A 27,300-nucleotide genomic window follows, 5' to 3' on the forward strand; every position below is an offset into this window, starting at 1 on the left:
CATGAGGCACGTACACAACCAGGTGGATACAGCACTATCTGCCTGTTAGAGCAAAAAAACTTTATTTCATATTTCGCAGCCCTTACTCGGATATAACCAGGGACTGACAACAATTAAATCTAAGTTATTAATTGTTTCTGAGGCAGTTAAGTGTTTGATTGCATCCATAACTGTAAGGAATAACACAGGCTTTTATTTTCAGTTATGAAGTCAAACTTTTCAACTGCATGTTAATCTTCAAGCGATAAGTCAAGCGTGTACCGGTGTCCTCCTGTCACAGGGTGCACATCTAAGAATAGTCAAATTCTTAGCAAGAGGTTCACTTACAGTATATTGTTACAGAAAAAGGGCAAAGATTAGGGGGAAGTCAGAAAAATAAGCCAGATTTGGGGAGAAATTTTGTCTCCACTAGCCTAGAAAATCATCTCTGAATTATGTGATACCGTATTGTTTTTTTCCAACTTTGACTGTGTGTAATTACATAACTTCACTTGTCAAAAGAGCTATATTCAAAACTTTACATGTATAGTTTTGAGACAAATATTATTTATATATACACAAGTAATATGTCTACATGAGTAGGATATCATAGTGCTATATCCCTCCCAGTACATACTGACTTCAGTTTAATAAAATGCCCTGTACCCCGGCGGCTGTCTCCCACAGAGGCTTTAATGCTGTCATGAACAGCTGACTCCACCTGCTGCTGGTGTGTGACCACTAGAGCCTGGAGAGATCTGAGCAAACTAAAGTATGTTAGTGCAGGAAGCAACTTCATTTAACAATAATAACTCAATGATTTCGGGATTTCTTGTCTTTTTATTATTCACATACAGTACCTTCAATTCTGGACAGATTACATTCAAGAATATCAAAAGGAAATGCAAGAGTGAATTCCCTCACAAACCCAAAGAGCACAAAGAAATGCATTGGGACGTACAGTACGTATACCTCTGATAAAAATCTAAATATATTAGATATGCAAACATTATAGACTACAAAGTACAGCAGGGTAACCTATACTCTATAACGTGCATAACGTAACATATGATCACAGGGCCAAGCTATTTACACTTAATCCAAAATGTAGTTCCTCTTAACCATGTAATCTCATCTTTTTTATACATATTAACATGTACATTATTCTTTAGTGGGGGGAGTTGGAATGGTTTCTCCAACATCCTTTAAATCACACACACACACACACACACACATCACACTTGCTGTTGTTTGAAAGCACTCTACTTCACCATAAATAAAACAATTACAAAAATATACCTCACTTCAAACAGAGCCATAGCAGTAAAAGAGCTTACAGCCATTGTGGAATGATAAAAAACAAAGAACACATATCAACCTGTAAGAATAAGATGGATGAGACAGGGTGGGGTGGGGGGTGGGGGTTTCCCGGACAGTGTGTAGCTGGAATTCCAATGAAAGACCGCAGTTTAATGGGAATGAATGTTTGAGGTTGTGATAGGCTGTGGATGGTGGCTGGGATTGGCTGGGACAGTGATGGTGACGTGGGTAGTCTGGGTGGAGGAGGTCGATTTCCTGGCATGGGATCCCTTTGAAGTCAAACCGCCCTCCTCTTTGTAGAGGCCAACGTAGGAAGATGTGTTGAGATTAGTAAACATCAGCGATGCAGGAATGCAGGGGGTTAAATACTCCAGGTCCATGTTGGATTAGTAGTGTGTTTACATTCACAGGTATATCCCATCGTACTAAGGCTCCGGAGGGTGAAATGTGTGTCAGCGTAGGTGCTGCTGCTGTTCCTCCTGAGTAGCAGAAGACTAGAAGTGAAGCTATTTTTTCTTGGAGTTGACGCTCTTGCACACCCAATTCATGCCCTCCTGAGAGTGAATTTAAGAGAAATAGCAGCACGGTGAGAAAAAGAAAATAAAGACACAGAGATAAAAAAAAAAAAAAAAAAAGCTCAACTCGTATGCTTACCTGAATCCCCTCCCCAGTGAGGGCAGAGCAGGACTGGATCTGCCACATGCGATCCCGGATGGTGTGCAGATTGAGACCCTCTGCGATCTCAGAGGCCGGGGCGGCTGTCAGCAGGTCCTGCTTGTTTGCAAAGATCAGCACGGGAACGCCACTCAACTTCTCTTCATCTAACAACTCCGCCAGCTCCTGCAACACACACAAAATGTGTCAATTATACATAAACACACACACACAAATATTGTCACAGACAAATAGACACTCCAGTGTTTCATGTTAATAAAAAAAACAGAGCTGTAGACTTGAAAATTGGACTCCAGTGATAGTTAAGTCACAGAAATGAAGAATTGACTCCTGTGAGACTTAACTGGACCTAAGACTTAAAGGCTGAAACATTCAAATCCTGTTTTGAGCTGCTAAAATGAACCAGAAAAAAAGACACAAAGACAGGCATAACCTTAAACCTTGAATATTTAATTACAATTAGATTAATTTTCTGTTTTTTATCTTCTATGACAGTAAATTAAATGTTTTTGGGTTGGTCAGACAAAACAAGGAATTTGAAGACATCACTTGTGCCCTACAGTATCTTAGTGACACAAAATAACACATTGATATTGTACATACCTGACCAGTCTCCTCAAATCTCTTTCTGTCAGCACTGTCAATGACATATATCTGAAACAAAATGGAAGTTTTCCTCGTTTGCATGTGCAGCAGATCCTCAGCGCATGTGTAATAAACTGTGACTTCAGAACAGATTTAAAACAGTAATGTAAACTTTGATTTAAATAAACAAAGCTGTGTTTGGTGAATCAAGCACAACTCACCAGCACATCTGTGTTTTCAAAGTAGTTTCTCCAGTATGGTCTGATCTTCCTCTGGCCTCCAATGTCCCAAACATTCAGTTTAAACCCCTGAGACTGGACGCTCTTAATGTTGAATCCCTGGAGTGAACAGAAAACAGGTTACAAAGGGGTAGCAGATGTAGATCCTGGTCCCAAAAATGTATACATTCCTGTTCTATTATATCGGTTTGCTCCAATAACAGGTGGTGCATGTATAAAACTTTTCTCTATACCTGTGTGGGGGTGATATGGCTGATATCCTCAGATGCCAGCTGTTTGAGTAAGGTGGTCTTCCCGCCGTTGTCCAGACCCAGCAGCAGTATCCTGACCTCCTGGTCTGGTGTGCTCTTTAGCTTACGTAGGATGGACAGCAATCCCTGCAACAATCAGTAAAAAAAAAAAAAAAAAAAACAGCCATGTAATGTAACTTTGCCAGGGGAACAGGGGTAGCACTGTTGCAGCTAACCACCATTGTAGACATGCACATATTCCTTCCATCCTCCCGGACTCCTCACTTAAGGCCGTACAAGTGCATTTCTAGTCCTCACGGTGGCTTTTAAAGATGGGTAAACACTCGCCTAACGGTAACGTTACAAATATATGAAGACAACAGGTCGAGTGATTAACGTTAGCTCGTCACATCATCTTCTTTTTTTGTTTTGTTGTGCCCTGCGGGGTAGTTTTTTCAGCGCAGGGTAAGTTAACGGCACGCAAACAGGAGCTAAACGTAGCTAACGTGCTAAGCTAATCTCCCCTGATAACTGACCGAAATAACAAGGCACTTTTGCAGTTGAATGTTTTTCTCAGCGGACAGCTGCAGCCCTTAACGTGCAAATGTATACAGTGAGCGCTACTTAATGTGAATATTTTCCACATTTAGCCCGTTGTTAACAGTCAATAGCTAATTATTACGACAAAATTAAACTCACCATCTTGATGCCTTCTCTCCTAGAGACGCCGCCGAGGGTTACTAAGGAGGGTGACGTCAGACGCACAGTTACGTAGGCGCAACCCCCAAAAGCAAGGATGGCTACGATATCTCCCGCCCTACTCTGCCTTACTCTACCTCTGATTGGCTGATTCTGACATTCTTATCCTAACCCTAGCCAATCCCACTCCTCTTACCTAAACCTAGCTAACCAACTCAACCAGAGCAGGCAGAAGAGTGTTAGCCAATCAGAGGGAGAGTCGGGCGGGTCATGCCTTTGCCACTTTGCCATCATCCTAGGAAAAGAAAAAATGGCCACCTGACCCAGTTAGAAGAGTTAGACCAGACGCTAGATGTTAGCAGCCTGCTAACAGCTAAACGTTTAATTTAGCGTACGGTTATTTCCAACTGACGTTAAAATTAGTTACTGTACGTAAATGTGTCGTATTTCTACATGAGTTCAGTAGGTGACTTAAACTCAGCCAACATATTGATCGTGTCCCTTAAGTATTTATGTTTTAGTCAGTAAAAAATAATAAAACGCCAGGTTTAGTTTCGCCGGTTTTCACGTAGGGAGCTGCCCCAACCCGTGATTGGAGGACGGCATGCCACGTGTCTTTACTATGCCACACGAGCACATTTGATTACCTGACAGGTTGCTCTGTAGGGCGGTTGAGGAGAAATCTCTTAAAGGTATGTATTTTGTTTTTATCTCTAAAGATTGCAGCTCTGTTGATGCTCGTGCTCGTGTTTTGTTAGTTTCTTGCTGCCTGCAGAAGTATTGTAACTCGAGTTATGAGTTGCATCACTCTGACCCCCGACTGACATGTTTTAACTCTTTTGACAGCAGTTTCGCCAGTCTTAACATAAGACTAACCACTCTGTCCCCATATCGAGTTTATGTCTTTGTCAGATGATCTGCATATAAAATTCAACACATGTTATGCACGTGTGAGCTTCAAACTGCTGAGATCGTTCTGTTTATAGGTGTTAGCTAGTTATCCAGATGTATTCAGATGCTGGCTGTGCTCTTGCATGCAGATCCAGTTTGATTAATTGTCATGCAGCATGTACTAAATCCCTGTTTATTAACTCTACCTTCCCTTGCATCTAATAGGCTGCAGCTCACTGTTGTTCTCATGATCGATTACTCTTCTTATTCATTCCTCAATGAATCGTTTGCTTTAGAACATGTCTTTGTTTGTATATTCTTATTGATATGTCTTGGTATGTAGGGTCACGTTGACTTTTTGGCTTATGTTCAGTGTTCCCCATAAGGTTCTGCAGGCCTTCACCCTACTTTCCAAACAAACAGCTGCAGAAACAACCCAGTTCCAGCCATACTGAGCCTTCAAAGAGCACTGATATACGCCTCTCCTCATTTGCCCTTCATTTACAAAAGTTTAAACCACACAAGGCAGGTTTCTGTTGTGAGATTTCAGTGAAGAATACCTACATTAAATTACTGCTAATGTAATGTAGTGAAGATGCACAGTGGGATGTTTGAATAGTTTGAGCTGAAGTCAGCAGGTTCTGGTTCCTCTGGTTGTGTATTAGGAAGCACAATGCTGCAGCTGCAAAAACTCAAAATGACAACCCATGGAACCATTTACCAGGAGGTGGTCAATGATTTATGGGGGAAGTTTAGCCCTTGAGATTTTTTTTAGGTAGAAACAAGAGTTTGTGTTTGTTCTGGGTTTGTGTTTTGGGAGGGGGCTAGAGCCGGCCAGACCTGCCAAGGTTCATTACCAACATGAGTACTTTAGTGCTGCAACTAACAATTTTTTTATTGTTTAATCCACTGATTGATTTCTCAATTCATCATTCAGTCTATAACATGTCAAATAATTGGCAAAAGAGTCCTGTATTATCTCAGAGCCCAAATGGAATGAGAATGCTTATTTTGACCAACCAACACTCCAAAACCCAACAATATTTCATTAACTATCATAGAAGACAAAGAAAAGCAGCAAATTCTCACTTTTAAGAAGCTGAAAAAGCAAATGGTTGGCATTTTTATTAATAATAATAATAATAATAATAATAATAATAATACATTTTATTTGTAACATACTTTATATTTAAGCAAATCTCAAAGTGCTACATAGAAAAAAGCATTAAAACTAAAATGCTAGCTACTAACAACAAATATGAAATATACCTGAAATGATTAATTGTCTAATTATCTAAAAAGTCGCCAATTCATAATTTTTCCAATCGACTAAGCGTTGAAGCTTTGCACACATGTCTTTGGGGAAACCTTGTGGGAATGGGAGTTGGGGTAAAATAGTCTGGCCCACTGTGTAAAAATGTTACATCAGCTCAAACCAGGTCTGTCTGGTTCATTAACTATGAATCAATATGTTTTACTGTAGTTACAGCCCGGTCAGTCACCTGTACTTTTCTGATTACCATTTATTTATTTTCAACAGCAAATTTTACATAATTATATTATCATTCTCCTCTTTTTCTGCAGGTTTCGACTGCAGCTGCTGAGTAACCTCCTGCAGAGTAAGCAGAGGTTGTCCACAGACTTGAACTTTTTAATGCATTGAGTTGGGACTACTTTTTTAACAACCACAATGGCTTTGAGCTCATTCGACATTGATGCGCCACGTTGGGATCAGTCTACATTTATGGGCCGACTTAAACACTTCTTCAACATCACAGACTGGCGAACGGCGCTCTTACCTGACTCACGCTTGGATGAGGCCAAAGCTTTAGTGGAAAGCTGCAGGTAAGAGGATGCATGTAAACACAGAGACTAATTGTTGATAGTATGACAATTCTCAGGCACGTATTGTATCGTAACTCAGCAGTTTGAGCGAAAACACAACCTTAAACATTATATATGTCGGGCTTTTGCATTAATCTCAGACATTAAAGTCAATATCTTTGTTTATGTTTATATTATGAACTGTATCTTAAGCTTTTCAGGTAACAATTTGTTTGTTATTGGTGCGAAAACACAGAAATATTGACTGACTTCTTAATCCTATACAGATTTTTAAAGATTAAATGAGTTTTAATCAAGGTAATATATCGGACAGAAGTGTAAATATAGCGTCCATAATGTGAGATCTATTTTCTGGGTGGATTTTCCCTTTTTAATATTTGGCTCATACCTTGGGGTCTGCATTTTAACTGCAAGAAATGCAAGAACGTCTCCCCATGTAGTTGATGGTATGAATATGTGTTGGTGTGTTTTTGGCCTTCTGTAGGGCAGGATCCATCCCTCCCGGCACCACAGAGGAGCAGCTCCACTACGCTAAGAAGCTGTACGACTCGGCCTTCCACCCAGACACCGGAGACCGCATGAACCTTATCGGCCGCATGTCCTTCCAGGTCCCTGGAGGCATGGCCATCACCGGCTGCATGCTGCAGTTCTACAGGTACCGAAGATCAAACGGGACGAGCTGCATTCTACCACATTCTACAGTTTCACAGAGGAAGCTTTAGATGTTTCATAACTGTGTGTTTTCTAGGACAGTTCCTGCTGTGGTGTTCTGGCAGTGGGTGAATCAGTCCTTCAACGCTCTTGTCAACTACACAAACCGTAACGCTGCCTCCCCCATCACTCCCAAGTAAGAATTTTCTGTAAGCTTTCAGTGGATGTGGACTGTTCTAAAGGATCTATAATCCTGCTGTGTAGCCTCTTTCAGACCTGAAACAAGGTTCTCTATTGCCAGGTTCACAACAATTGCAGAAATAGTCGTCGTCGTCAATCAAAAATCTTTGGCCTCAGGGACCTCCAACAGTTCTCATTTAAATAACCAAAAACTCAAACCACACAAGTAAAAGCAAGTGCAAGTTAAGATATACGGCTAAAGTATAAACAAATACAATATAATTGAAGTAATATCATTATATTGTAAATACATTTGTATAGACAGTATTCCAAATGAATAGGACAAAATGTAAAACAGAACAGTGTTGGGGAAGTTACTTTTAAAAAGTAGTGTTTGCTCGTTACTAGTTACTTCTTAAAAAAGTAATCTGTTACTTTACTTACTTACCCCCTATGGAAAGTAACTTTTTACTTTACTCGTTACTTTTAAAAGCAGGCGTCTCTGGCAGAGACTGAAGCTAATTATGCAAAAACTATCTTTGACCATAAAGCCAATCTGTGGTTTATCAGAGATAAAAGTCTACACTGCAGACTGGATTCTCTACTCACAGTGTGACCACTGATTCATTATGAACGAGTCCAGCGCGGGTTGAATGAACTACCAGCAGGTCATCGGTGTTACACTGTGTTAGTGTGTATGTAATGTCTGTATTGACTTGTACCGGTCGCGCAGCCACGATGGTCCGTGCATTGTCGTAGACACATGCAGGTTCTTTTCTGGAAATCCTTGCGTCCCGTGTGGAGCTTGTGAGCGCGCAGCTGAGAAGGCAGCGTCGCTGTCAAATCTGTCCCTGGGAAAAGTAAAGTTGCGCCGAATTGAAAAAGGAACAACATTTTGTTACCTAATTTTCAGTAGTAGCGCGTTACACTACTTTTTACCCCAAAAAAGTAGTTACGTTACTTTGTAACGCGTTACACCCAACACTGGTAGTGAATATATGCATAATGAAAAGTGAAAATATATATATACAGAGGTGACCAGACACAGACCTCATTACATAACTGATGGCAATTTATTATGTTGGTCTCACCTCACTTTTACCTAAGTCACAACGGTAATCATGCTTGGTCGGAGATAATTACATTTCCACAACTCTTCCAACAAGTCTGAATTCAATGCTATCCCTGTACCGTAAAGGTAACGGCAGCACAGAGGAAGATTAGAAGCACATATTGTTTACCACAAAGAAAATCTAATCAGTTCATTAAACCACATAATACAGTTAATGAGCTGATTTTCAAGTTGTTGAGGAGATTCTTCTCATATCCGATCAGTGTATAAACATATTTTGAACCTTTTCGTGTTGGGGGAGGGAGGAGGAAATAATAAAACCCTCACAACCACGATAATAATCAGACCAGCACTCCCTCTATATTTTCTGCAGGAATGTAACTGTTAAAAGTCATCCTGACATTCAATGCTGGGGCCCTGTGATGAAATTGATCGTATTAGTGGATTCACTGCGAGAAGAGGGTTCCAGCGTCATTATTTTTTTTATATCGTTAACTTTTCAACTCGCTGCTGTTCTCCAGCATTGACACCACCCCCCCAGGTGCCGTGACATTTATGTAACAGACACCTACTGTATTTTCTAAATGACAAAAGGCCATCACTTTAACAGAGATAAAGCCAGCTATGTTACATATTCCACGTCTAAAAAAAGACTTTCATTGTCTCTCTCAGGCAGATTGGAGTTGCCTACGTCACAGCAACCAGCACAGCATTAGCAACCGCAGTCGGCCTTAACCTCTACACAAAGGTACGTTTCTTACAGACAGACATTTATTCATACGACAATGACTGTTTACAGTTCCTGCACAAAGTTGGCTTTATTGTGCTTAATTTGTCACCAAACTTATCTGGATAACTTGAAACAATGAATCAGTCAGACGTGTTTCCTGCCTCGGGAGTGCACTTCTGAAACAAGACATGATCTTGACCAAAAGAATTGTGAATATCGACCAATAAAGTTCATTCTGTAAAAATATGCAGATATTAAATTTGACCTGTTGTAATCAAGTTGATCTATCCTCCATTATGCAAAGTGACATTGGTTTCAGCTGAGACGGCGTGTGTTCTCCTCTGCGTCTCCACATAGTCTAAAAACTGATTTCTTTTGAAGGTTATTGTCATCAAGCATTCCCAAAGAAGCTCTCCCCCTGCGGAACACCTCTGCTTTAACGCCATCTTCTGGCAACTTTGAACAGCTTAGGAAACTTCTGGAGCCCTCCTGAATTATAGCCGAAATGGGAGTGATTTCTTTAGTTAGAAAATTTTATAAAATGCTTTTACTACTAGTACTAATAGTGGGACAAAAAATGCATCACTCTAGAGAAGTTTTGGCCTGTTAGGAGTTCATTTCTACTCTTAGACACTTCATAAATACTTAATGGGCCCAGAGCACAGCATAGGAAAAAAAGTGATAAAACACAGACAGTCACACACAAGCATATGAGGGTGAAAGCTCTGGGGAAAATAAGAGAGATCTCTTGAAAGAGTTGTCACTTCATGTCCTTATCTCTCTGATTTAAATGTTTCTGTACTAAAGCTGGCCATCATAAAGTAAAAATGATTTTTTTTTTTTTGTCTTGACTTTCTCCTGCAGAAAGCTCCTCCTCTCGTGGCTCGCTGGGTCCCCTTTGCAGCAGTGGCAGCAGCCAACTGTGTTAACATTCCTATGATGAGGCAACAGTAAGTCCTGCTGTGTTACTGCTTCAACTCCCCAGCCGCAACATCATCCTCCGTACTCCGCTGTTTATGTTCTTGTTCAGGGTTTCTGCGGGGTCTTAAAAAGTCTAAAATTTAAATTTCAAATTCAATATGTTAGGCCTTAAAAAGTCTTACATTCTCTGAAATATTGTGTTCTAGGTCTTAAATAATTTTAAGCAGGTCTGTATTTTCCTACATCCATGCAACACTTTTTTTTATCCTGTGGTGTTCGCTAGTCCAAATATAATTTTGCTGTATTACAACTACAAATGAGACCAACATGCAACTTACAATGCAGCCAAGCCGCTTTCGTGTGATTGGCGCGAGTCTCTTTCGGATTGTACCACAGACATAAAACAGATTTTATTCTTCAGCTTTGGGGAAATGCAGGTTAAGCGATACTTGGCTTGAAAAAAAATGTACAGCTTAGTTGATGTTGTGATAAAGGTCTGAAATATCATTCATAATGGTCTTAAAAAGGCCTTAGGGCACCTGGGTAGCTCACCTGGTAGAGCGCGCGCCCACATAAAGAGGCTTAGTCCTCGACTCACTGGTCACGGGTTCAACTCCGACCTGCGGCCCTTTGCTGCATGTCATTCCCCCCTCTCTCTCCCATTTCAAGTCTAAGCTGTCCTGTCAGAAATAAAGGCCTAAAATTTCCCCCCAAAAAAAGTCTTAAATTTGACTTGGTGAAACCTGTAGTTGTTGTTGTTGTTGTTTAGAATAAAGGGACTACATCTTGGATGTGTAACCCTGTCTTGTAGAATGACAATAAATTGACCATGAACCTTGAATAGTTTGCCATGGTTCCCAGGGGATAAATCCTATTGTCTCTGGTGATTCTCTGACATTTCCTGTAGTGCCACCAAAACTTGTTATATTAAAGGTGCTCTAAGTGATGTGACGTGTTTTTTAGGCTACAACATTTTTTTGTCACATACAGCAAACATCTCCTCACTATCCGCGAGCTGCCTGTCCCTTGAACACACTGTAAAAAAAAACGCGGTCTCTGTAGACAGCCCAGGCTCCACAAATGGCAACAAAAACAAACTGCGCCAACCTGCACCACGAAACATAACAAACAGTGTTGCAGCCAATAACTGACAAGAAGGAGTTGGTTGAGTCATGAATACGCATTGTGGAAGTAGCCTACGTGCTAACGCTCCTGCAGTGATGGCCACTGGAGAAGTGAGAGAGCGACGGCGATTAGCTCCAGAGCGAGTACCGACTCTAGAGTCATAGTGAGAGAAAAAGGTGTCTCCCCTGTGCTTTCAGACCACTGTGAGACATCTTTAGCAGGAAAAGTTAACCCTCTCCTTGATTTCATGTTACATTACATGTCATTTAGCTGACGCTTTTATCCAAAGCAACTTACAATTGCTATACAGTATATCAGAGGCCGCACACCTCTGGAGCAACTAGGTGTGAAGTGTCTTGCTCAGGGACACGTTGGTTGATGTATCGCAGTGGGAATCAAACCAATGTGTCATATCCACTGCGCCATCACCGCAGTTTTTGTTTTTGTTTTTTTTACTTCACCTTCATTTTGTCTCTCTTGTTTTTCAGGGAAATTCTTAATGGTATTGCCGTCACGGATGAAAATGGCAACAAACTGGGCCACTCTAAGGTCTGCACTCTGGACACACTTTAAGACACTTTTATGATTAGTTCATTTTAAAATAAACGTACAATAGCTTTCTTTTACTATTCAAAACGTGTCTTCAAATCTTGCTTCGTGTCCCCCTGTAGAAAGCAGCCGCAAAAGGCATCACTCAGGTGGTCATCTCTCGGATCACCATGGCTGCACCAGGAATGAGTATGCACAAAAAAAGTTCAATCCTAGAAATATATTATGTTGAATTCTTGACGTCATCCTCTACCTCTCTTAACCTCTTTTCTTCTCCTCTGTCAGTCATCCTCCCCATCATCATGCAGAGGATGGAAAAATACAAGTTCATGCAGGTTAGACCTTCATTACCATCATCACCAACCTGCTAAGGTGTGCGTCTGTCATCAAACTCTTTCTGTCTTTTCACAGAGAATCACGTATCTCCACGGACCAATTCAAGTGATGATGGTGGGAGTGTTGTAAGTACAGAGGACTTACAGGGTCACAGGAGTTTTAATGTGCTCAGGACTGTTTTTTTTTTTAATTATTATGGCAAAAAAAAGTAACTTGTTTTCTATTTTTTAAAGTTTGGTCTTCATGGTGCCTGCTGCCTGCTCCCTGTTCCCTCAGAGATGGTAACAAACTTATTTCTGTACTTTCACTTTCTGACACATGTAGCTTATGAATATTGTACTCCATTCATTTATCAGTGCACTTCTGTAACATTGTCAACCTTAGGATGGAAAGTTAAAATGATCAAAACTGTTGGAGCAGAACCAGAGATGTCAGCTGTTTTTGTTATTATTATTATTATTATTATTATTATTATTATTATTATTATTACCAACAATGCAACTGGACCACTGACAGTCTTCTTAATATGTACTGACAATAATGTATATTTTATGAAGCGTTGTAGAAAATGTACTTTGCCGTACTATGTTGCAAATACTTACTTTATTTAACCATCCATCCATGTCACAGCAGCAGTACACGAACAAAGAAACAAAGAATAGTGCAAAAACAAAACAAAGTATGCCCTTTTTAAGCTTAGGAATACAGGCATGCAAATGAATGGAATTATACTTGCATTACTCAAGTTAAGGAAGTGTAATAATAAAGTCTAATAACTTACTTTCCTAAATATGAGTAGATTTTGTTACTTTTTTATTGAAACAGCTGTGTTCTCCCCAACTCATGTTCTCATTAGTGATGTTTCTGACAATTTGTTTAGTCAGAAGTGTTCTGCATTAGCTTGTTTAATCAAACATTTTAATTTTTTCTCTCTCTTTCCCTTTTGTCCACATATCCCTCCCTCGTCCTAAAATCTCCCTCTGTTTGTCTACATCAGCTCTATGGCCGCGTCGAAGCTGGAGCCTGAGCTGAGAGACGCCATCGTGTCTCAATACGGAGACGCTGTACAACGTGTCTACTTTAACAAAGGCCTCTGAGGCTGAGAGGGCTGATTAGCATTATCTGTTCACCACACAAGCCTGAATACATATGTGTTTATGTAATAATGTTCATCTTCGAATTGTTAGTCATGATGAAATACTTGTTTCCTTACATCTCTCAAATTGTTGCTTATCTGTGGGATGATTTTGATCAATCGTGTCACTATTTCTTTGTATCTGTTTCTCTTTCTTTGGTTCAACATATGTCTGTTTTCTTACATTAAACAGATACAAGGGGCACTGTGTACTCCTGTTGAGAAACCCAATGATCTCCTCTCAGGAACAGCGCATTACTTTGTCAGATTAAAGCTCTGTTAGTTTGTCCTTCATGGTGTGACTTGTCAGTATTGTTTTCATTGGCTGTTTGTTTGTGTCTCAATGCCTTTTAAATGGTGTCATGCTCCTTCTGTTTGCCAAGCTTCCTTACAATCTGTGCCTTCGATAAAACGGGAGGAGCTGGATTTTTTATTTTTTTAAACCAAAATTGGCTTTACTTCAAAAGCAGAAAAATACTTCTATGCGTGTATTTAAACTTCTAAAATGGCCATTCAGTGTGTGTATGGAAGTTTTGTGTGATTAAAAGTGGAGGATACTGCCCTCTTCTGCCAGAATGGAGGTAGATGTACGACTTATTTGCATGATTTATCTAAAAGTTTGCCGGTCGCATCATCTCGCTGTGTTAACTCAGACTGGTGCCATGATCCTCGTGTGGGCTGGAATAAAACAACATCAATATTTGAAATATAGTGCCCTGTAATGTGTTTATTTTTATTTATTTTTATGTCATCTCAGTGACACACTGGACACAGTGGTAGAAGTACTCAGATCCGTTACTTAAGTAAAAATGCCAGTACCACAGTGTAAAGTAGAAGTTCTGTAAATCTTTCGTAGAAATACAAAAGTATTATTGGCAATGTATTTATCTAAAATATAAGTATGCCTACTTATGCAGTAAAATGGGCACTGTGACTGATAGATATGACTTTATCAGATACTGAAGCATCACTATTTTATATACAGTTAGGTAGTTCAGTCCAGTTGTTTCCAACCTAGGGGTCGGGCCCATTCAAAGGGTCACCAGATAAATCTAAAGGGGTTGAGGATTAATGGAAGATGAAAGAGGAAACCGAAAACAAAAAGGTTGTGCTTCACAAATGTATTAATTTCTTTAGAATTTCCTTTAATGTGTGTTTTTATTATGACATTTTAGATAATTTTGACGTCTTTGGGCCTCCAACAGTTTTTTAAATCAAATCATCTGGGAAGTTGGGTGGGAAAATCTTTGGTGGAACTGCTATCTCAAAATTCATGGATACCTCTTTTTGTAAGAAGTTGCAAGCCAAACATTTTGGGAACCACTGGTTTAATCTTTAATAAAAGGTTGTATTTTATAAGCTTTATGTAAAAAAAATATATATATATACAATAAGCTAAGTAACTGCAGCTGTCCAATAAATGTAGTGCAGTAAAGTACAATATTATCCTCTGAAATGTAGTGGCGTAGACACATAAATTAGCATAAAATGGAAATACTCAATTGAAATGCTACTTCAGAATTGAACTAAAGTAAACAATCAACCACCGCAGACAGACTGAAGAAACTCAGCATCTTCAGGGACAGATTTATGTGCAGTAATTTTCATTAAATGTCCTCCTGTTTCAATACACATATGAACTATAAACTGTTAGTTCAAATTACATATTTTAATTTCCTGGCTATTGTTTATAAATGCTAAAATATGGGAATGGGGTTAAATCATTTTTCGTAAATATAACTGTAACATGAGACCTTTTTGAAGCAGCAACGGCTCCGGTTGGATCCAGCCGGAGCAGGCAGCGCCCCCTGCCGGTTCAGCCGGTACTGCCGGGAGGAGGAGCCGCACGGGCTGCTTTATAAAACCGCCTTGATCCTAGAAAAACGGAAACACTCCCTAAAGACAGACAGCTGCTGACACCAGCCAAGACATATCCGGGAGCCACCGAGCACACAGTGAAACCTCACCTTTACACCGGAGCTGAGCGAGCACACCGCCCGGTGCTGTTAACCAGGTTTCTGTCGGTTAAAACAAAAACAAAAAAATTAAACAAAAACAAGCGGAGGGGGACGCTGCTGCCTGCCGCTGGAACTACACTGCGACGCATCTGCGCAGCACACAGCAACGAAGAGGCTGAAAAAACGTCGCATCAGTGTTTATGAAAATGCCGTTTTCCATTAACGGCATCCTCTGCACGCTCGCGCTGCTGGTCCTGTGGCGGGCGGAGGAGCTCGCTGAAGCGTGCAGCTGCGCTCCGGTACATCCGCAACAGGCGTTCTGCAACGCCGATGTAGGTGAGTACGGCACCAGGGACTGTTGTTGTTGTTGTTTACCTAGCCCATGTTGCACCAGGCTCCTGCGCAGATACCGGAAGCTACAGCGGCGGGTTTCAGCCCCTCTGCCCGCCTCCGGTGCGCGCCGAGTATGCTCTGCTTCTGGAAACCGCTGGAAAGCCTGAAGGTGGAGGGTCCTCAAGGCCATGGCCAGACAGTTTGCATTGCATCCAGATTGCACACTTGCGCATACACAAACACACGCAGATCCCATTGTCATAGTTGGTCATGATGACAACATGACACCTCTAAAATACCAAAGTAGCCATTTGGGAAGCACAGAAAAAAAAGAGTTAAAGTTTTTTAGGTGTCATGGAGGCATGTTATGAAGGGGGACACACATCCACAAACACACGCAAGCTCATTTTAAAATAAAGTCCCCTTATCATTTATTGTACACCACCATAAAAAGTTAAAAGTGCACCTGTTAAAATGATAATTAACTTTTTGGTAATTATTTATTTTGATTTTGTTGGAATATATCAGTATTAGAAACTCACAATAAGAAGACTATATTGTTGTAGGGGTGTAAGTGCACTGTGTTTGTGCAAGTCGGTGTAATACACAGGAAGGAGTCTGGGACCATCACTGTACATAATGTCTTAGGTCTGGAGCAGAGTGTGGCTTCACCCCTCAGCTGTTTTGGGACGAAGCTGCGTCGCCTGACTTTTGCAGGGCAACGTGGCACAAGAGAGGCAAAAGAGACAAGGAGGGAAAGAGCAGAGAGGAGGACAAGAGATGGAGAATGTGAAGAGAATTTGTTTTGGGGGTGAGGGGTTGAATCTAAACCACAGAATATGTCACACCACAAGCTTTCTTATTCTTCTTCTTTTTATTTCCATTCCTGCCCTTTTTCTTCCTGTGAGGGGTGGTGCTGGGAGGAATTACAGGAATGTTGCTGGGATTTTCCCAACTTTTGCTCCGGTGTAACACAGACACACACACACACACACACACATGCACACTCTGGCTACAGATGACATCTGGCTGTCAGTTCAGGGTGTGTTTTAGAAGGAAAAAACAATAAAAGTCACAGTCCAAGTTAAAATATGAATGGTATTCTTCAGAATGAGAAACTTTAAGGCGGCACTACTTTAGCATTTCTTCCTTTTGACTTATTCAAACATGCCTACACACACTGCCACATGCATGGGTGTGTGTTTGTGGATAAGATGTGTAACTGTGTATTTTCATGTTGCAAAATGACATCTCTATTTTCAGGTGTGACTCAATCTCTCACCTACAGGACTTAGAGACAGCCTGTCTAACAGCAGAGGTGTATTTGTGTTTGGTGTGCTCATGTTGTTTTTTTTAAGGGTGCATGAGTCAATATAGCTTTTGTCAGAGGAAGGAGGAGGATGCACACAAAATGTGCAATGGTCAATGTCATTGTCCGGCGATGGTTTTTAGAGTGAACATGACAACAACTCTGGTTTTGGCAAATCTAAAAACTCCAATCTGCTGGGAGAAACACCCAGATCAGACACTGCACAGGCAGGACTGTAGATGGAGGTGAAATGGGTTTTGCAGGCTTGCAAAGAGCAGATAATCAGAATGGAGTTGGTTGTCTGGTTGCCCAGAATGTGCATGTAGGCAACAAAGCGACTTTGTCAACAGGTGTGTGTGTGTGTGTGTGTGTGTGTGTGTGTGTGTGTGTGTGTGTGTGTGTGTGTGTGTGTGTGTGTGTGTGTGTGTGTGTGTGTGTGTGTGTGTGTGTGTGTGTGTGTGTGTGTGTGTGTGTGTGTGTGTGTGTGTGTGTGTGTGTGTGTGTGTGTGTGTGTGTGTGTGTGTGTGTGTGTTTTAAGCCCACAAGCCACTGAAATTAAGCAGTGTCATGCACCTAGTGAGTGTGATCTACAATAATCACACTCACTCGCACACATGTGCAGACACAAACATCCTCGTAAATCTGTCGCCCACAAAGGGGAACTTCCCCGGCTGCCCTGCCCTGTCAGACTGGCCGGAGGCTGGGCGTTGTGAACTTTGTGGAAGACCAGAGTCCCCCCTTCGGTCTACAGGAGTGGACATGCAGCAACACATTAACACTGACTGTGCATGTCTCATTTCTTAGAAATATTTTCTTCATGAAATGTACTTAACATGCACCGTAAGTTGCTGTGTTGAAATACATTTTAGAGTAGAAACTATTTGGGTAACATATATTTGTGTTTTAAATTGTGTTTACATATACATTCTTTTACAAGAACTTCACTGGAAATTAAAGGTGCGCTAATGGACATTTCAACTCATTGTTTTGGTTTTCTGGCTTACATTTTGGTTCAGTCTCACCGCTCTCAATCCACATTGTTTCCAGCAGCAGCAGGCAGCTGTTGTCAGTGAAAAAGCTCAGAAAATCCTAACAAACGGCAGACAGACCGAGTTAGAGACTAGCTGGGGAACATAGAGGAGCATTTAGCAGCTAAAGAGAGATCTTTCCCTCAGGAGTTGGTATAGACCTAAGCGCTAAAAGAGAGTAAATATTGGATTTCCATTCATCATGTAACCTGAAACATGACTCCAAATGAATGATAATGTTGTTCTTTATCTGCTGGATGTAAATAAACAACAGTTTGCCATATCAACTTAAAAGGATGTTTACATGTTCCACTGCCCACAAGTGGCCAAAAAATATATAATATATAATCTAATATAATTAATGCTGCTTTAAATATTATAGTGCTAAACCACTTGGCTGTTCAAAAAGGCCAGTTTCTCAAATGTGAGGATTTGCTGCTTTTCTCTGTTTTTTATATCCTCACAAATTGAATACTTTTGTGTTTTGGACTGGCGTTTTGAAGATTTTTATGGACATTTTTCCCAATCTTCCTACATTTTTAATGATCCATAAATCTAAACACTACACAAATAACAATATATTATACTTGAATTAAAAAAAACGTATACTATTTGATGATAATTCCATTGATGCGTTGATCTGCAGCTGTCATCATGAAGACCTTTTCAAAGGAAACCAGAGCTTTGTCTTTGCGGCACAGGTCTTCACACAGATGTTGTCATAGGTCATCAAGCCGGCCAAATTGTCTCTGGTCAAATGACAGGTTAAACAGAAGGCCCACATACGTCTGGAGCTAAAAAAACCACATCAGGAATGTGGAGGATGATTCGGTGGTCACTGGAGTATGAAAAAAGAAAAGGATTGTCATGCGGTGGGATTGAGTGCGGGGGATTTAGGATGTGGTGCGTGTGTGTGCGTTTTCATACAGGGGTTGCATGGAAAACCTTGCGTAGTGCAACTGATACTCATGTAAAAGTCATTAAAATGTCGTCCTGTTCAAAGGGGGGCTAGAAATGTGGGTCAGTTGGTGGTTTATGGGGGGGGCTCCTGGCTGCTGATTGACTGCTGATGATCCGATGACTTTAGGATCAATCTGCGGTGAAGCTTGGTAGCCGTGCTATTTAAGCATCACGCTGTGTAGTCTGCCGCCTCTGCAACACGCTGTTTAGACTGCACAGGATGATCCGTCTGGCTTTATTGCAGGGGGGATACTGAGAAGTAAACATGTCTGCAACACCAAGGTAGACAGATAAGCTCCCATAATAGCAATGCATTGTGAACAACAGGGTAATTTCCCCTCAGTATTGTGTCCTGCTGCTGATTCTTTGCTCATTAGTTTGTGGCTCAGAATGAGGTCAGGAAATGAGAGCGGAAAAACTGAGAGGAATGCAGGAGAGAGTGCCAGCCAGGTGTGTGTGTGTGTGTGTGTGTGTGTGTGTGTGTGTGTGTGTGTGTGTGTGTGTGTGTGTGTGTGTGTGTGTGTGTGTGTGTGTGTGTGTGTGTGTGTGTGTGTGTGTGTGTGTGTGTGTGTGTGTGTGTGTGTGTGTGTGTGTGTGTGTGTGTGTGTGTGTGTGTGTGTGTGTGTGTGTGTGTGTGCACTCTGGCTGTTGCTGCATAAACATCAGGAAATAAAATGCAGAAGTTTGCTTGTGAGGAACCAGGATTGGTTTCTCTGAAGCACTGATAAATGACTTTATAAAGCCGGTTATCAGTGTTGATAGTCCGCTCCATTGCATCCTGTAATTGTTCATCTCAGAGTCAACAAATCTCTTATCAAATCTTTTATTTCCTCCTTCTTCTCCTTTATTAGAAAATAGATTTAATTAGATAACACATCCTGTTATTTGGATAACAACTTAAACATTCAACATTTTTTACATTAATTTATTTGTTTTTGGCCACTTGTAGGCAGCGAGACAAGCTTTAAACACGTTGACATATTATCACCTCATGAGGTTGATGATACAAACAGGCAAACTCCAAGCTAAATTTGAACTAGTTTGGAGTCGTGTTTGTGCCAAAATTAGCAATGTAAGTTCAATATTCAGGGCCGACAAAACAAAGTGTTTATAGTTCTGAAAGTCAAAGGCGGAGTGGAAAGCCAGCCACCATACACCTCAATAGATTCAATTAAGACTTTAGTTTCAATGCTGCATTCAGATTGAATAGAATTCAGGCTTTTCTGCAGTGTTTTATAGTGGAGGCGTGAATATTTGGGTGTTTTGGTTTGTTTATGGACAAATCAAGCCAATTGAAAATGTAACCTTTCACCTTTTTGACATTTTATAGACTTGACAATTGATAGCAGTTGTCGTAGTAACGTGCAGAAAAGCACGCATCGTGAACAAGGAGGGAAGAATAAAAAAGGGAAGAGGAAGGAGCAGAAGAAGGAGACGTTATTAACTGTGGGAGCCATGAACCCCCATATTTGTGTCTGCTCCAAGTCATAAACTGAACCCAAGGGTGTAAGTCGTGTGTGTGTGTAGCCATGTGTACGTGTCCTCTGTTCCTGCTTATTTTATGTTTTTTTTTTTTCTCTCTCTCTATTGCTCATATTTTCCATTCTGAATAAATGCCCGAAGCATAGCTGAAGCTTGATGTAGTCAGTTAGGCCATTAAAAAAACACACACACGTCAAGAAACATGCCTTTGGCCCATTCTCTCTCTCTCTCTCTCTCTCTCTCTCTCTCTCTCTCTCTCTCTCTCTCTCTCTCTCTCTCTCTCTGCATATCAGCTTTCAACTTGTACTCTTATATTCCTTAATTCTGCTCCTTTGACGGTTTCCTGGTCATGTTTGGAAGCAGGAAGCTTAGTGCTGCAGGCCAAGTCAGTTTATGTGTCTGGCCCTCATGCAGTTTTGGACCAAATGGGAACCCTTGTTGTGTTTTCATTGACTGGGCATGAGACATGAGACTTCAGGCAGCTGTGGAGGTTGTGTCAGTTGTTGTCAATCTGACCTTTTGTTAGCCTGGGATGTGGTGAACAAGAATCTTGCTGTCATTTTCCAAGCAAAAATGCCAAATATTCTCTGCTGTCAGATTACCCAATGTGAGAATTTGCTGCTTTTTATATAATTGTAAACTGAATATAGCGCACTGCAGTGCCCTGCAACACCATAAACTACTACAACTACTATTTCTAGTCATTCTCTTTATTGTGACTATCATTGCCATTGTTCATCACACCCCCAATCGGCACTGTCAGACACCGCCTACCTAGAACCTGGGTCTGTCTGAGGTTTCTTCCTAAAAAGGGAGTTTTTCCTTGCCATTTATGCATGCTCTTGGGGGGAATCACTGGAATTGTTGGGTCTTTGTAAATTATAGAGTGTGGTCTAGACCTACTCTATCTGTAAAGTGTCCTGAGATAACTCCTGTTATGATTTGATACTATAAATAAAATTGAATTGAATATCTCTGTTAGTCAGACAAAACAAGAAATTTAAAGATGTCACCTTGGGATTTTTGAAATTGTGATGGGCATTTTTTTAATATTATCTAATATTTTGTAGACCAAAACAATGAATTGATTGATCTGGAAAATACTCATTGTGAACACCTTGTTCACATATCCGGTTGCGTGCAGCAACTTTTTGCATCCTTTTTTTATTTTTTTTTTATTGACAAAGGTTTAGTCTTTTTTTGCATCTACTTTCTGTCTTTTGATGATGGGATCATGTATCGCTGTGGTCCTCTGTGTCCTCCACAGTGATTCGAGCGAAGGTGGTGGGAGAGAGAGAGGTGGATTCTGGGAATGATGTCTATGGGAATCCCATCAAGAGGATCCAGTATGAGGTCAAACAGATCAAGGTAAGAATACACTGATCAAATTTGAATCCTTAACTTGATAGAATATCCACAAGATGCCTCCCAGTATTTTGATGCTCAGACTTTGACTCCTTCATTCTGACCTTTTGACCGGCTCGCTGTGGTTTTGTTCCAGATGTTCAAGGGGCCTAACCAGGACATCGAGGCTGTCTTCACGGCTCCCATGTCCGCTGTCTGTGGCGTTACTCTGGATGTCAACGGCAAGAAGGAGTACTTGATCTCAGGTGAGATTTGATGTCTGCTTTGTTTCTGGAGAGATTTCTCCAACCCATACACAAACGGAAATGTAAAAATGAACATGTTGTGGAAATATTTCTCAACTTGACATTGTTACTCTTCAGTTTTTTGTACGGATTAAACAAACTAGAAATAACGTGTTAATTAGTGAGCTTTAGAGGTGCTGATAGGCAGATTGTGTTACCTTTGGACAGAGTCAGGCTAGCTGTTTTCCCCCTGTTTACAGTCTTCATGCTAAGCTAAGCTAAGCTAACCGTCTCCTGGTTGTAGCTCCATACTCAGCATACAGTGAGAGCGACATCAATATTCTCATCTAACTTCTGGCAAGACGGTGAATAACCATATTTTCCAAAATGTTGAACGGTTACATTAGGCATACACTATACTTACTGACATTTAGTCAGTTACTTTATTTCAGATTGCCATTAAATTTTAACAACCGTAAGTCATTTATCTAGAAAAATACCAAATATGTGTTTATTTGCTCCAGACTTTCTCTGTTTTATATCTTTGTAAATAGTATTTTATTGTTGAAATATTATAATAAACTTGTATTTCTGGTAACTTCTAATGGGCAATTATTATTATACTATATTATATAATATTATTATACTTATAATTATACTAAGATGGAACCGTACAAACAAAAAGCAAAAGAATAACAAGACAAACAGACAGATAATCAGATATCAACCTCCCAGTGTAAACAGCCAGGCAGACAAACATGGCATTGGATAAAGACTAGCGGGCCATTTTGTGTGTTGGAGGAGGAACTGTTTATGTTATTATGGGTAATGATACGCTGCAGACTAAACCCTGTGGAGACTGGCAGTGACCTTGTCTGTCGTGCTACAGCTTGAGCTCCTGAGAGTTGTAAATGTACGTACTGTATATCTCGTTCACCCTGCTCGAGGTGATGATGACCATGAGAGATGGGAGCTGGATATACTGTGACTCAGTGACTGTCCATGTCCTTGTATTCATATTTGCTTTCACAGATAAGGCTGCAAAAAATGTTTTGCTTTTGCGAAGTTTAAAGAAAAAGCGGGAATTCACTTTATTCACTTTCTTGCAGAGAGTGGGATGAGTAGATTGCTTCCACTCTCATGTCTGTTTGCTAAATATGAAGTTACAGCCAGGAGACGTTAGCTTAGCTTAGCATAAAGACTGAAAACAGGAAGAAAAAAACGCTAGCATGACTCCAAAGGCAACAAAATCCAGTTTTAAATCCAATTTAAAGCTCACTTATTAACACATTGTATTGCGTTTGTTTAATTCGTTTAAAAAAAGTGTAAAAATGTCAATTTTACCGTTTTATGGGGAGTTTAGTGCCCGACTAGTTACTGTGACTGTCCCAAGAAATAGTCCAGCACATAACCCCCATAAAACTTGTGTTACCTAGTTGTTCCCCCTGCCTTTAGTGTTTATGCTAAGCTAAGCTAACTAGCTGCTGGCTGGAGACTTACATTCAACATACAGATGAGAGTGGTATCAATCTTTTCATTTGAATAAGCATATTTCCCAAAATGTCAAACTATACCTTTTCATGTTTTGTATGCTAAATCTGGGTGGTATTGTGACTAAAAGCAGCAGAATGAGACATAGTGCAGTGAGTAGAGGAGACATAGAGGATCATGATGTCATTCATGCTCTGGTTTCCCCATCGCAGACAGAGATGCACCCGCAAACACTCGGCCCTAATTACAGAGAGTTGTAAGAGGAGGAACTGCTGAAGCCAGCGTTTCCTCTCTCTCAGACTGCAGGACTTGAGCAGTGGGAAAGGCAGTTAACTTTCTGCAGACCGGAGCATCTTTTAAAACGATTCATCCTTTCTTTAGTTTAAAGGGTTAACCGTTGGAAGAGTTCCAGTGAAACGTGAGTCAGTCCCGTCTGCGAGGACATGCTGTAAAGACTTCAACATGTTGAGAGTTGCTCTGACAGACAGATAGCGGGGAAGTGAGGAGGATGCAGCCTGAGCAGATCTGTAAACTCAAGTTGAAATATCTTCTTATTTTGACTGGTGCCACTCATGCATGAAACATAAACACCAGCTTTTTCACACAGAGGACAGGTGGTCTGTGTTGATGCCTGCAGGCACCCGTCTGAAAAGTAACAGATTTGATCAGTTTTACCCGTTGTCTGACGCTCATAGTTTGACCTTTTGTCTAATATGAGCATTTATATTGATGCAGCTGCATTTATGATGTTGTGTCTGAATATCCTGTCATTGTGAAGCTTTTATCGCTGTCTCGTTCTTTTGCAGGCAAGGCCGAGGCCGACGGGAGCATGCATGTGACCCTGTGTGATTACATCATGCCCTGGGACTCCTTGAGCAACACCCAGAAGAAGGGCCTTAGCCAACGCTACGAGATGGGCTGTGAATGCAAGGTAAGGCAGGAAAGGACTGTCTGTGTATGTATGGTTTATCTGATTTGAATTAGTTGACAGAAAATCGAGTTTGATAAACCAATTCTTTTTTGGTTTCAGCTTCTTATATGAGAGGATTTGCATTTCTTTTTGTTCCTGTTTTCTGTTTTTGTAGGGATTAAACAAACAAAATATAACATGTCAGTCAGTGAGCTTTTTTTGGTATTTTTACCGAAACTATATAAGATATAATATATTATAAGATAAGTTTAAAAAAAACTTTTTAAAAGTAAACTTTCCATTCAGAATCTTACTGGCGTCCATTTCGGCGTTGCGTGCCCGCCATCCACCCAAAATGTAACGTTAGCCTACTACTCTTTGGGCCGACTCGCAAGCCCAAAAACTACGAAGTTTGCTGGGCCAATCTCGTGATTAACTGACAGCGCTATAAAAACTAAATACAAAAAGACATATAAAACTAAAATAAGAACAGAAGTAAAAATAGAAACTAATACAAGAGTAATTAAAGAAAATTAGAAGGCAAAAGTGACCGTGATGTGATCAGCAAGTTTATTGTATGTAAACTGTAAATAATATATAATATGAAAAAGTAATTATGCTTAGTGTTTGTGTGGATATTAATATAGAAATATAATATGGTATATACTGTAATAAAATGTTATAAGTTATAATTATTTTCAAATAATATCATAACTTGACTTAACATGACTCCACAGTTTGTGCACACAGTATAGGGAGATTGTTCTGTGTGTCTCTGCAGATTGTGCGCTGTCCCTCTCTGCCCTGTGAGATCTCTGCTCCTGAGGAGTGTCTGTGGACGGACATGATGATCGAGAAGCAGGTGCACGGACGCCAGGCCAGCCACTACGCCTGCGTCAAGAGGGCGGACGGCTCCTGCTCCTGGTACCGCGGAATCGCGTCGCCCAAGAAGGAGTTCCTGGACGCCGATGACCCTTAATCACTTGGCTCGCCTGACTGCCCACTGCACAGCCTGGCTGGAAAATAAATGTAAATGATTCCATTGAAATTTAAGATAACAACATCAGGCAATGTGATTTTTGATTTCTTTTTTTTTTTTTTTTTTTTTTTTTTTTTTTTAAGGGAAAGCTAATGTGACTAAAATGACCTGCTGGTCCGAAAACAACCTTCAGCCTCTCTTTGTATTTGTTGTCCGTTAGCATTTCAGTTAGACAAAGCAACACAAGGCCGCTTTCAATTTCAGCATTGCTCAAATTGAACTGAAGAGGCTCGGAGGTTGTTCTCAGACTCGGGTTGTTCTCTGTAAAAACAAACCTAGCATCATGAGACATAGACTGGTCAAGTGATGATATAACTTCCTCCTGAGGCTGGCGTCAGGAGGATATAAATTCTCGGTGAGACAGAGCACTTCCTGCCCCGCAAAGCGCTTTAACAGCTCTGTTCTCCAACTTCACAAGTCAATCCCGATCTACGGACGATCATTCGTTGCCCATCGTGTTTCTACTTTTATTACCTCATTCTCCATTTTATTCCAAAGCCAAATTCCAAGTTGCCTTTTTTTAAATGATTGTCTCGCTCTCTCTGAACACTATTAGTTACTGCTTCCCTCATCTTCTCTGCTGGGAGCCGTTTGGCCACCGGTGACGTCGGACGCCCACTGCATGCTTAACTGTTTTGTTTAAAAAGAACATGAGTCATCTTGGCTGATCTTTCCTGGTTTGATTAGGTGAAAAATCTTTTCTCGTGGAGATTTTAACTCAAGTCTGTGGCCGTCACAGGCCTCACTGGACCAGTCTATGCTGTGTAAAGAGGAGCGCTCTAAATTTAAACCTGCTCATGAGGTAAAACACCACCTCACCGCCCCACAGTCCAGTCAGAAATATCCAAAATGTCTCTTTCTCTTCTCATCTTCATCCCTCTCCCTTGTTATCCCCACTATGTAGCTGTACAGTACCTATGCATATACTTTTGTTGTTACTTGATGATTATTATTTACTGCTTTAGAACTAGATTTGCACTTTTTGAGGATGAGTTCCAGTAAAGACAAGAGCCTGAACACTCTGATGTGACAGTGATTATAGTTCGCCGAGACCGACAGATCCACCTCAGGTGCAGATTTCTCCTATTTTGAGTGCTTTTGGTGATCCATATTCACAAACTTATTCTCGCTATCTTTGTCATAACAGAGAAAATAGTACTTGCAATCAAAGAAAAACAAAAAAGTGGCGTGTGAGAGGTTCGGATATAAGGGATTTTTGCAGATTTTATGTGTGAAAGACAAAAACAAAAAGAGCTTTGTTGGGTGTTATTTCAGTGTCTTTGTATTACCTGTTGATTGTAAATGCCAACAGCAGTTTCAGGATTTGCCAATATATTCTCGCAGACGGTTCATTTCATGAGTAATAGGGTCTTTACATGCTTAATGTTAGCTTTGACTCGTCTTTCCTGCTCCTTCCAGTTATTAATGAAAGCTTCATCGCTGTCATAGAAAGCAAGTTACTCAATTGAAGTTTACAGTGCTGTTTTATACACCTCAAGCTACATTAACAAACAAATATATATATGATGGAGTATTAGAGGCATAATTTAAAAGTAAACTCTTTCCATTTTCCATTACTTTGTATTTTTTCAGTGTTATTATTATACCTGTCATGATTTTTGTGTGTTTTCGCTGTCTTTGTCTATGATGTCTTTAGCTGTAGTGTCGAGGTGAGAAGGTCCTCTTGCGCTGGAGTAACGTGAGAGTGAGAGAGATGAATCCTTTTTGGAGAGGTGTAGAGAAATGAGAAATGGGTACCTTGTGTGAATAGAGGACTGTGCATGTGTTTGATGCTTTGTGTAAGTCCGGGCGAAGGACAAAATATTCAGTATTATCAAATAAAAACCACATGTTTGAAAAAAAAAAAATAAACGCTGCCTTTTTTGTCTTTTTAGGCGTTTGCTGATACGGTTTCAGTGACGTGATGCAGGCTAAAAGTATGGAGGCCCAAAGTGTTCAAAAATGAGTAAATTAATAGAGTAATACATTATGAAGCAAACCTTTGCTTTATGCTAAATGTTGATGTTGGCACAAAGCAA

The 27,300-nt window shown here is 40.5% G+C and overlaps 3 protein-coding genes across 3 annotated transcripts; 2 read left to right on the top strand and 1 right to left on the bottom strand.

Moving 5' to 3' along the window:
• Positions 1-799: 799 nt before the first annotated feature.
• arl3b (ADP ribosylation factor like GTPase 3b) lies at positions 800-4,011 on the bottom strand. The gene is made up of 6 exons (XM_028567873.1): positions 3,728-4,011; positions 3,032-3,175; positions 2,781-2,897; positions 2,578-2,628; positions 1,954-2,139; positions 800-1,853 (listed from the first exon to the last, which is right to left on the bottom strand). The coding sequence occupies exons 1-6, from the start codon at positions 3,728-3,730 to the stop codon at positions 1,806-1,808; spliced, it is 549 nt and encodes a 182-aa protein (XP_028423674.1). The 5' UTR covers positions 3,731-4,011; the 3' UTR covers positions 800-1,805.
• Positions 3,930-13,735, top strand: sfxn2 (sideroflexin 2). The gene is made up of 12 exons (XM_028567871.1): positions 3,930-4,419; positions 6,203-6,463; positions 6,948-7,118; positions 7,212-7,310; positions 9,039-9,114; positions 9,961-10,046; positions 11,631-11,691; positions 11,814-11,880; positions 11,977-12,026; positions 12,103-12,152; positions 12,261-12,308; positions 13,025-13,735. Exons 2-12 carry the CDS (start codon positions 6,309-6,311, stop codon positions 13,122-13,124), a joined length of 963 nt encoding a protein of 320 aa, XP_028423672.1. The 5' UTR covers positions 3,930-4,419; positions 6,203-6,308; the 3' UTR covers positions 13,125-13,735.
• A 1,317-nt stretch (positions 13,736-15,052) lies between these two features.
• Positions 15,053-26,967, top strand: timp2a (TIMP metallopeptidase inhibitor 2a). The gene is made up of 5 exons (XM_028568396.1): positions 15,053-15,456; positions 21,500-21,600; positions 21,734-21,842; positions 24,119-24,243; positions 25,004-26,967. The coding sequence occupies exons 1-5, from the start codon at positions 15,321-15,323 to the stop codon at positions 25,199-25,201; spliced, it is 669 nt and encodes a 222-aa protein (XP_028424197.1). The 5' UTR covers positions 15,053-15,320; the 3' UTR covers positions 25,202-26,967.
• Positions 26,968-27,300: the final 333 nt, after the last annotated feature.

Source organism: Perca flavescens, chromosome 21 (genome assembly GCF_004354835.1).
Source record: "Perca flavescens isolate YP-PL-M2 chromosome 21, PFLA_1.0, whole genome shotgun sequence".
Taxonomy (NCBI): domain Eukaryota; kingdom Metazoa; phylum Chordata; class Actinopteri; order Perciformes; family Percidae; genus Perca; species Perca flavescens.

Bases quoted from the DNA above. Each gene is read 5' to 3' on its own strand.
- timp2a (XM_028568396.1), top strand. From the start codon at position 15,321: ATGAAAATGCCGTTTTCCATTAACGGCATCCTCTGCACGCTCGCGCTG. The intron at 15,457-21,499 runs GTGAGTACGGCA...TGTCCTCCACAG, and splicing joins GTTCTGCAACGCCGATGTAG to TGATTCGAGCGAAGGTGGTG. The intron at 24,244-25,003 runs GTAAGGCAGGAA...GTGTCTCTGCAG, and splicing joins AGATGGGCTGTGAATGCAAG to ATTGTGCGCTGTCCCTCTCT.
- arl3b (XM_028567873.1), bottom strand. The intron at 2,629-2,780 runs GTGAGTTGTGCT...ATTTTGTTTCAG, and splicing joins TTGAAAACACAGATGTGCTG to ATATATGTCATTGACAGTGC. The intron at 2,140-2,577 runs GTATGTACAATA...TGTGTGTTGCAG, and splicing joins GATTTGAGGAGACTGGTCAG to GAGCTGGCGGAGTTGTTAGA.
- sfxn2 (XM_028567871.1), top strand. From the start codon at position 6,309: ATGGCTTTGAGCTCATTCGACATTGATGCGCCACGTTGGGATCAGTCT. The intron at 9,115-9,960 runs GTACGTTTCTTA...TTTCTCCTGCAG, and splicing joins GCCTTAACCTCTACACAAAG to AAAGCTCCTCCTCTCGTGGC. The intron at 12,309-13,024 runs GTAACAAACTTA...TGTCTACATCAG, and splicing joins TCCCTGTTCCCTCAGAGATG to CTCTATGGCCGCGTCGAAGC.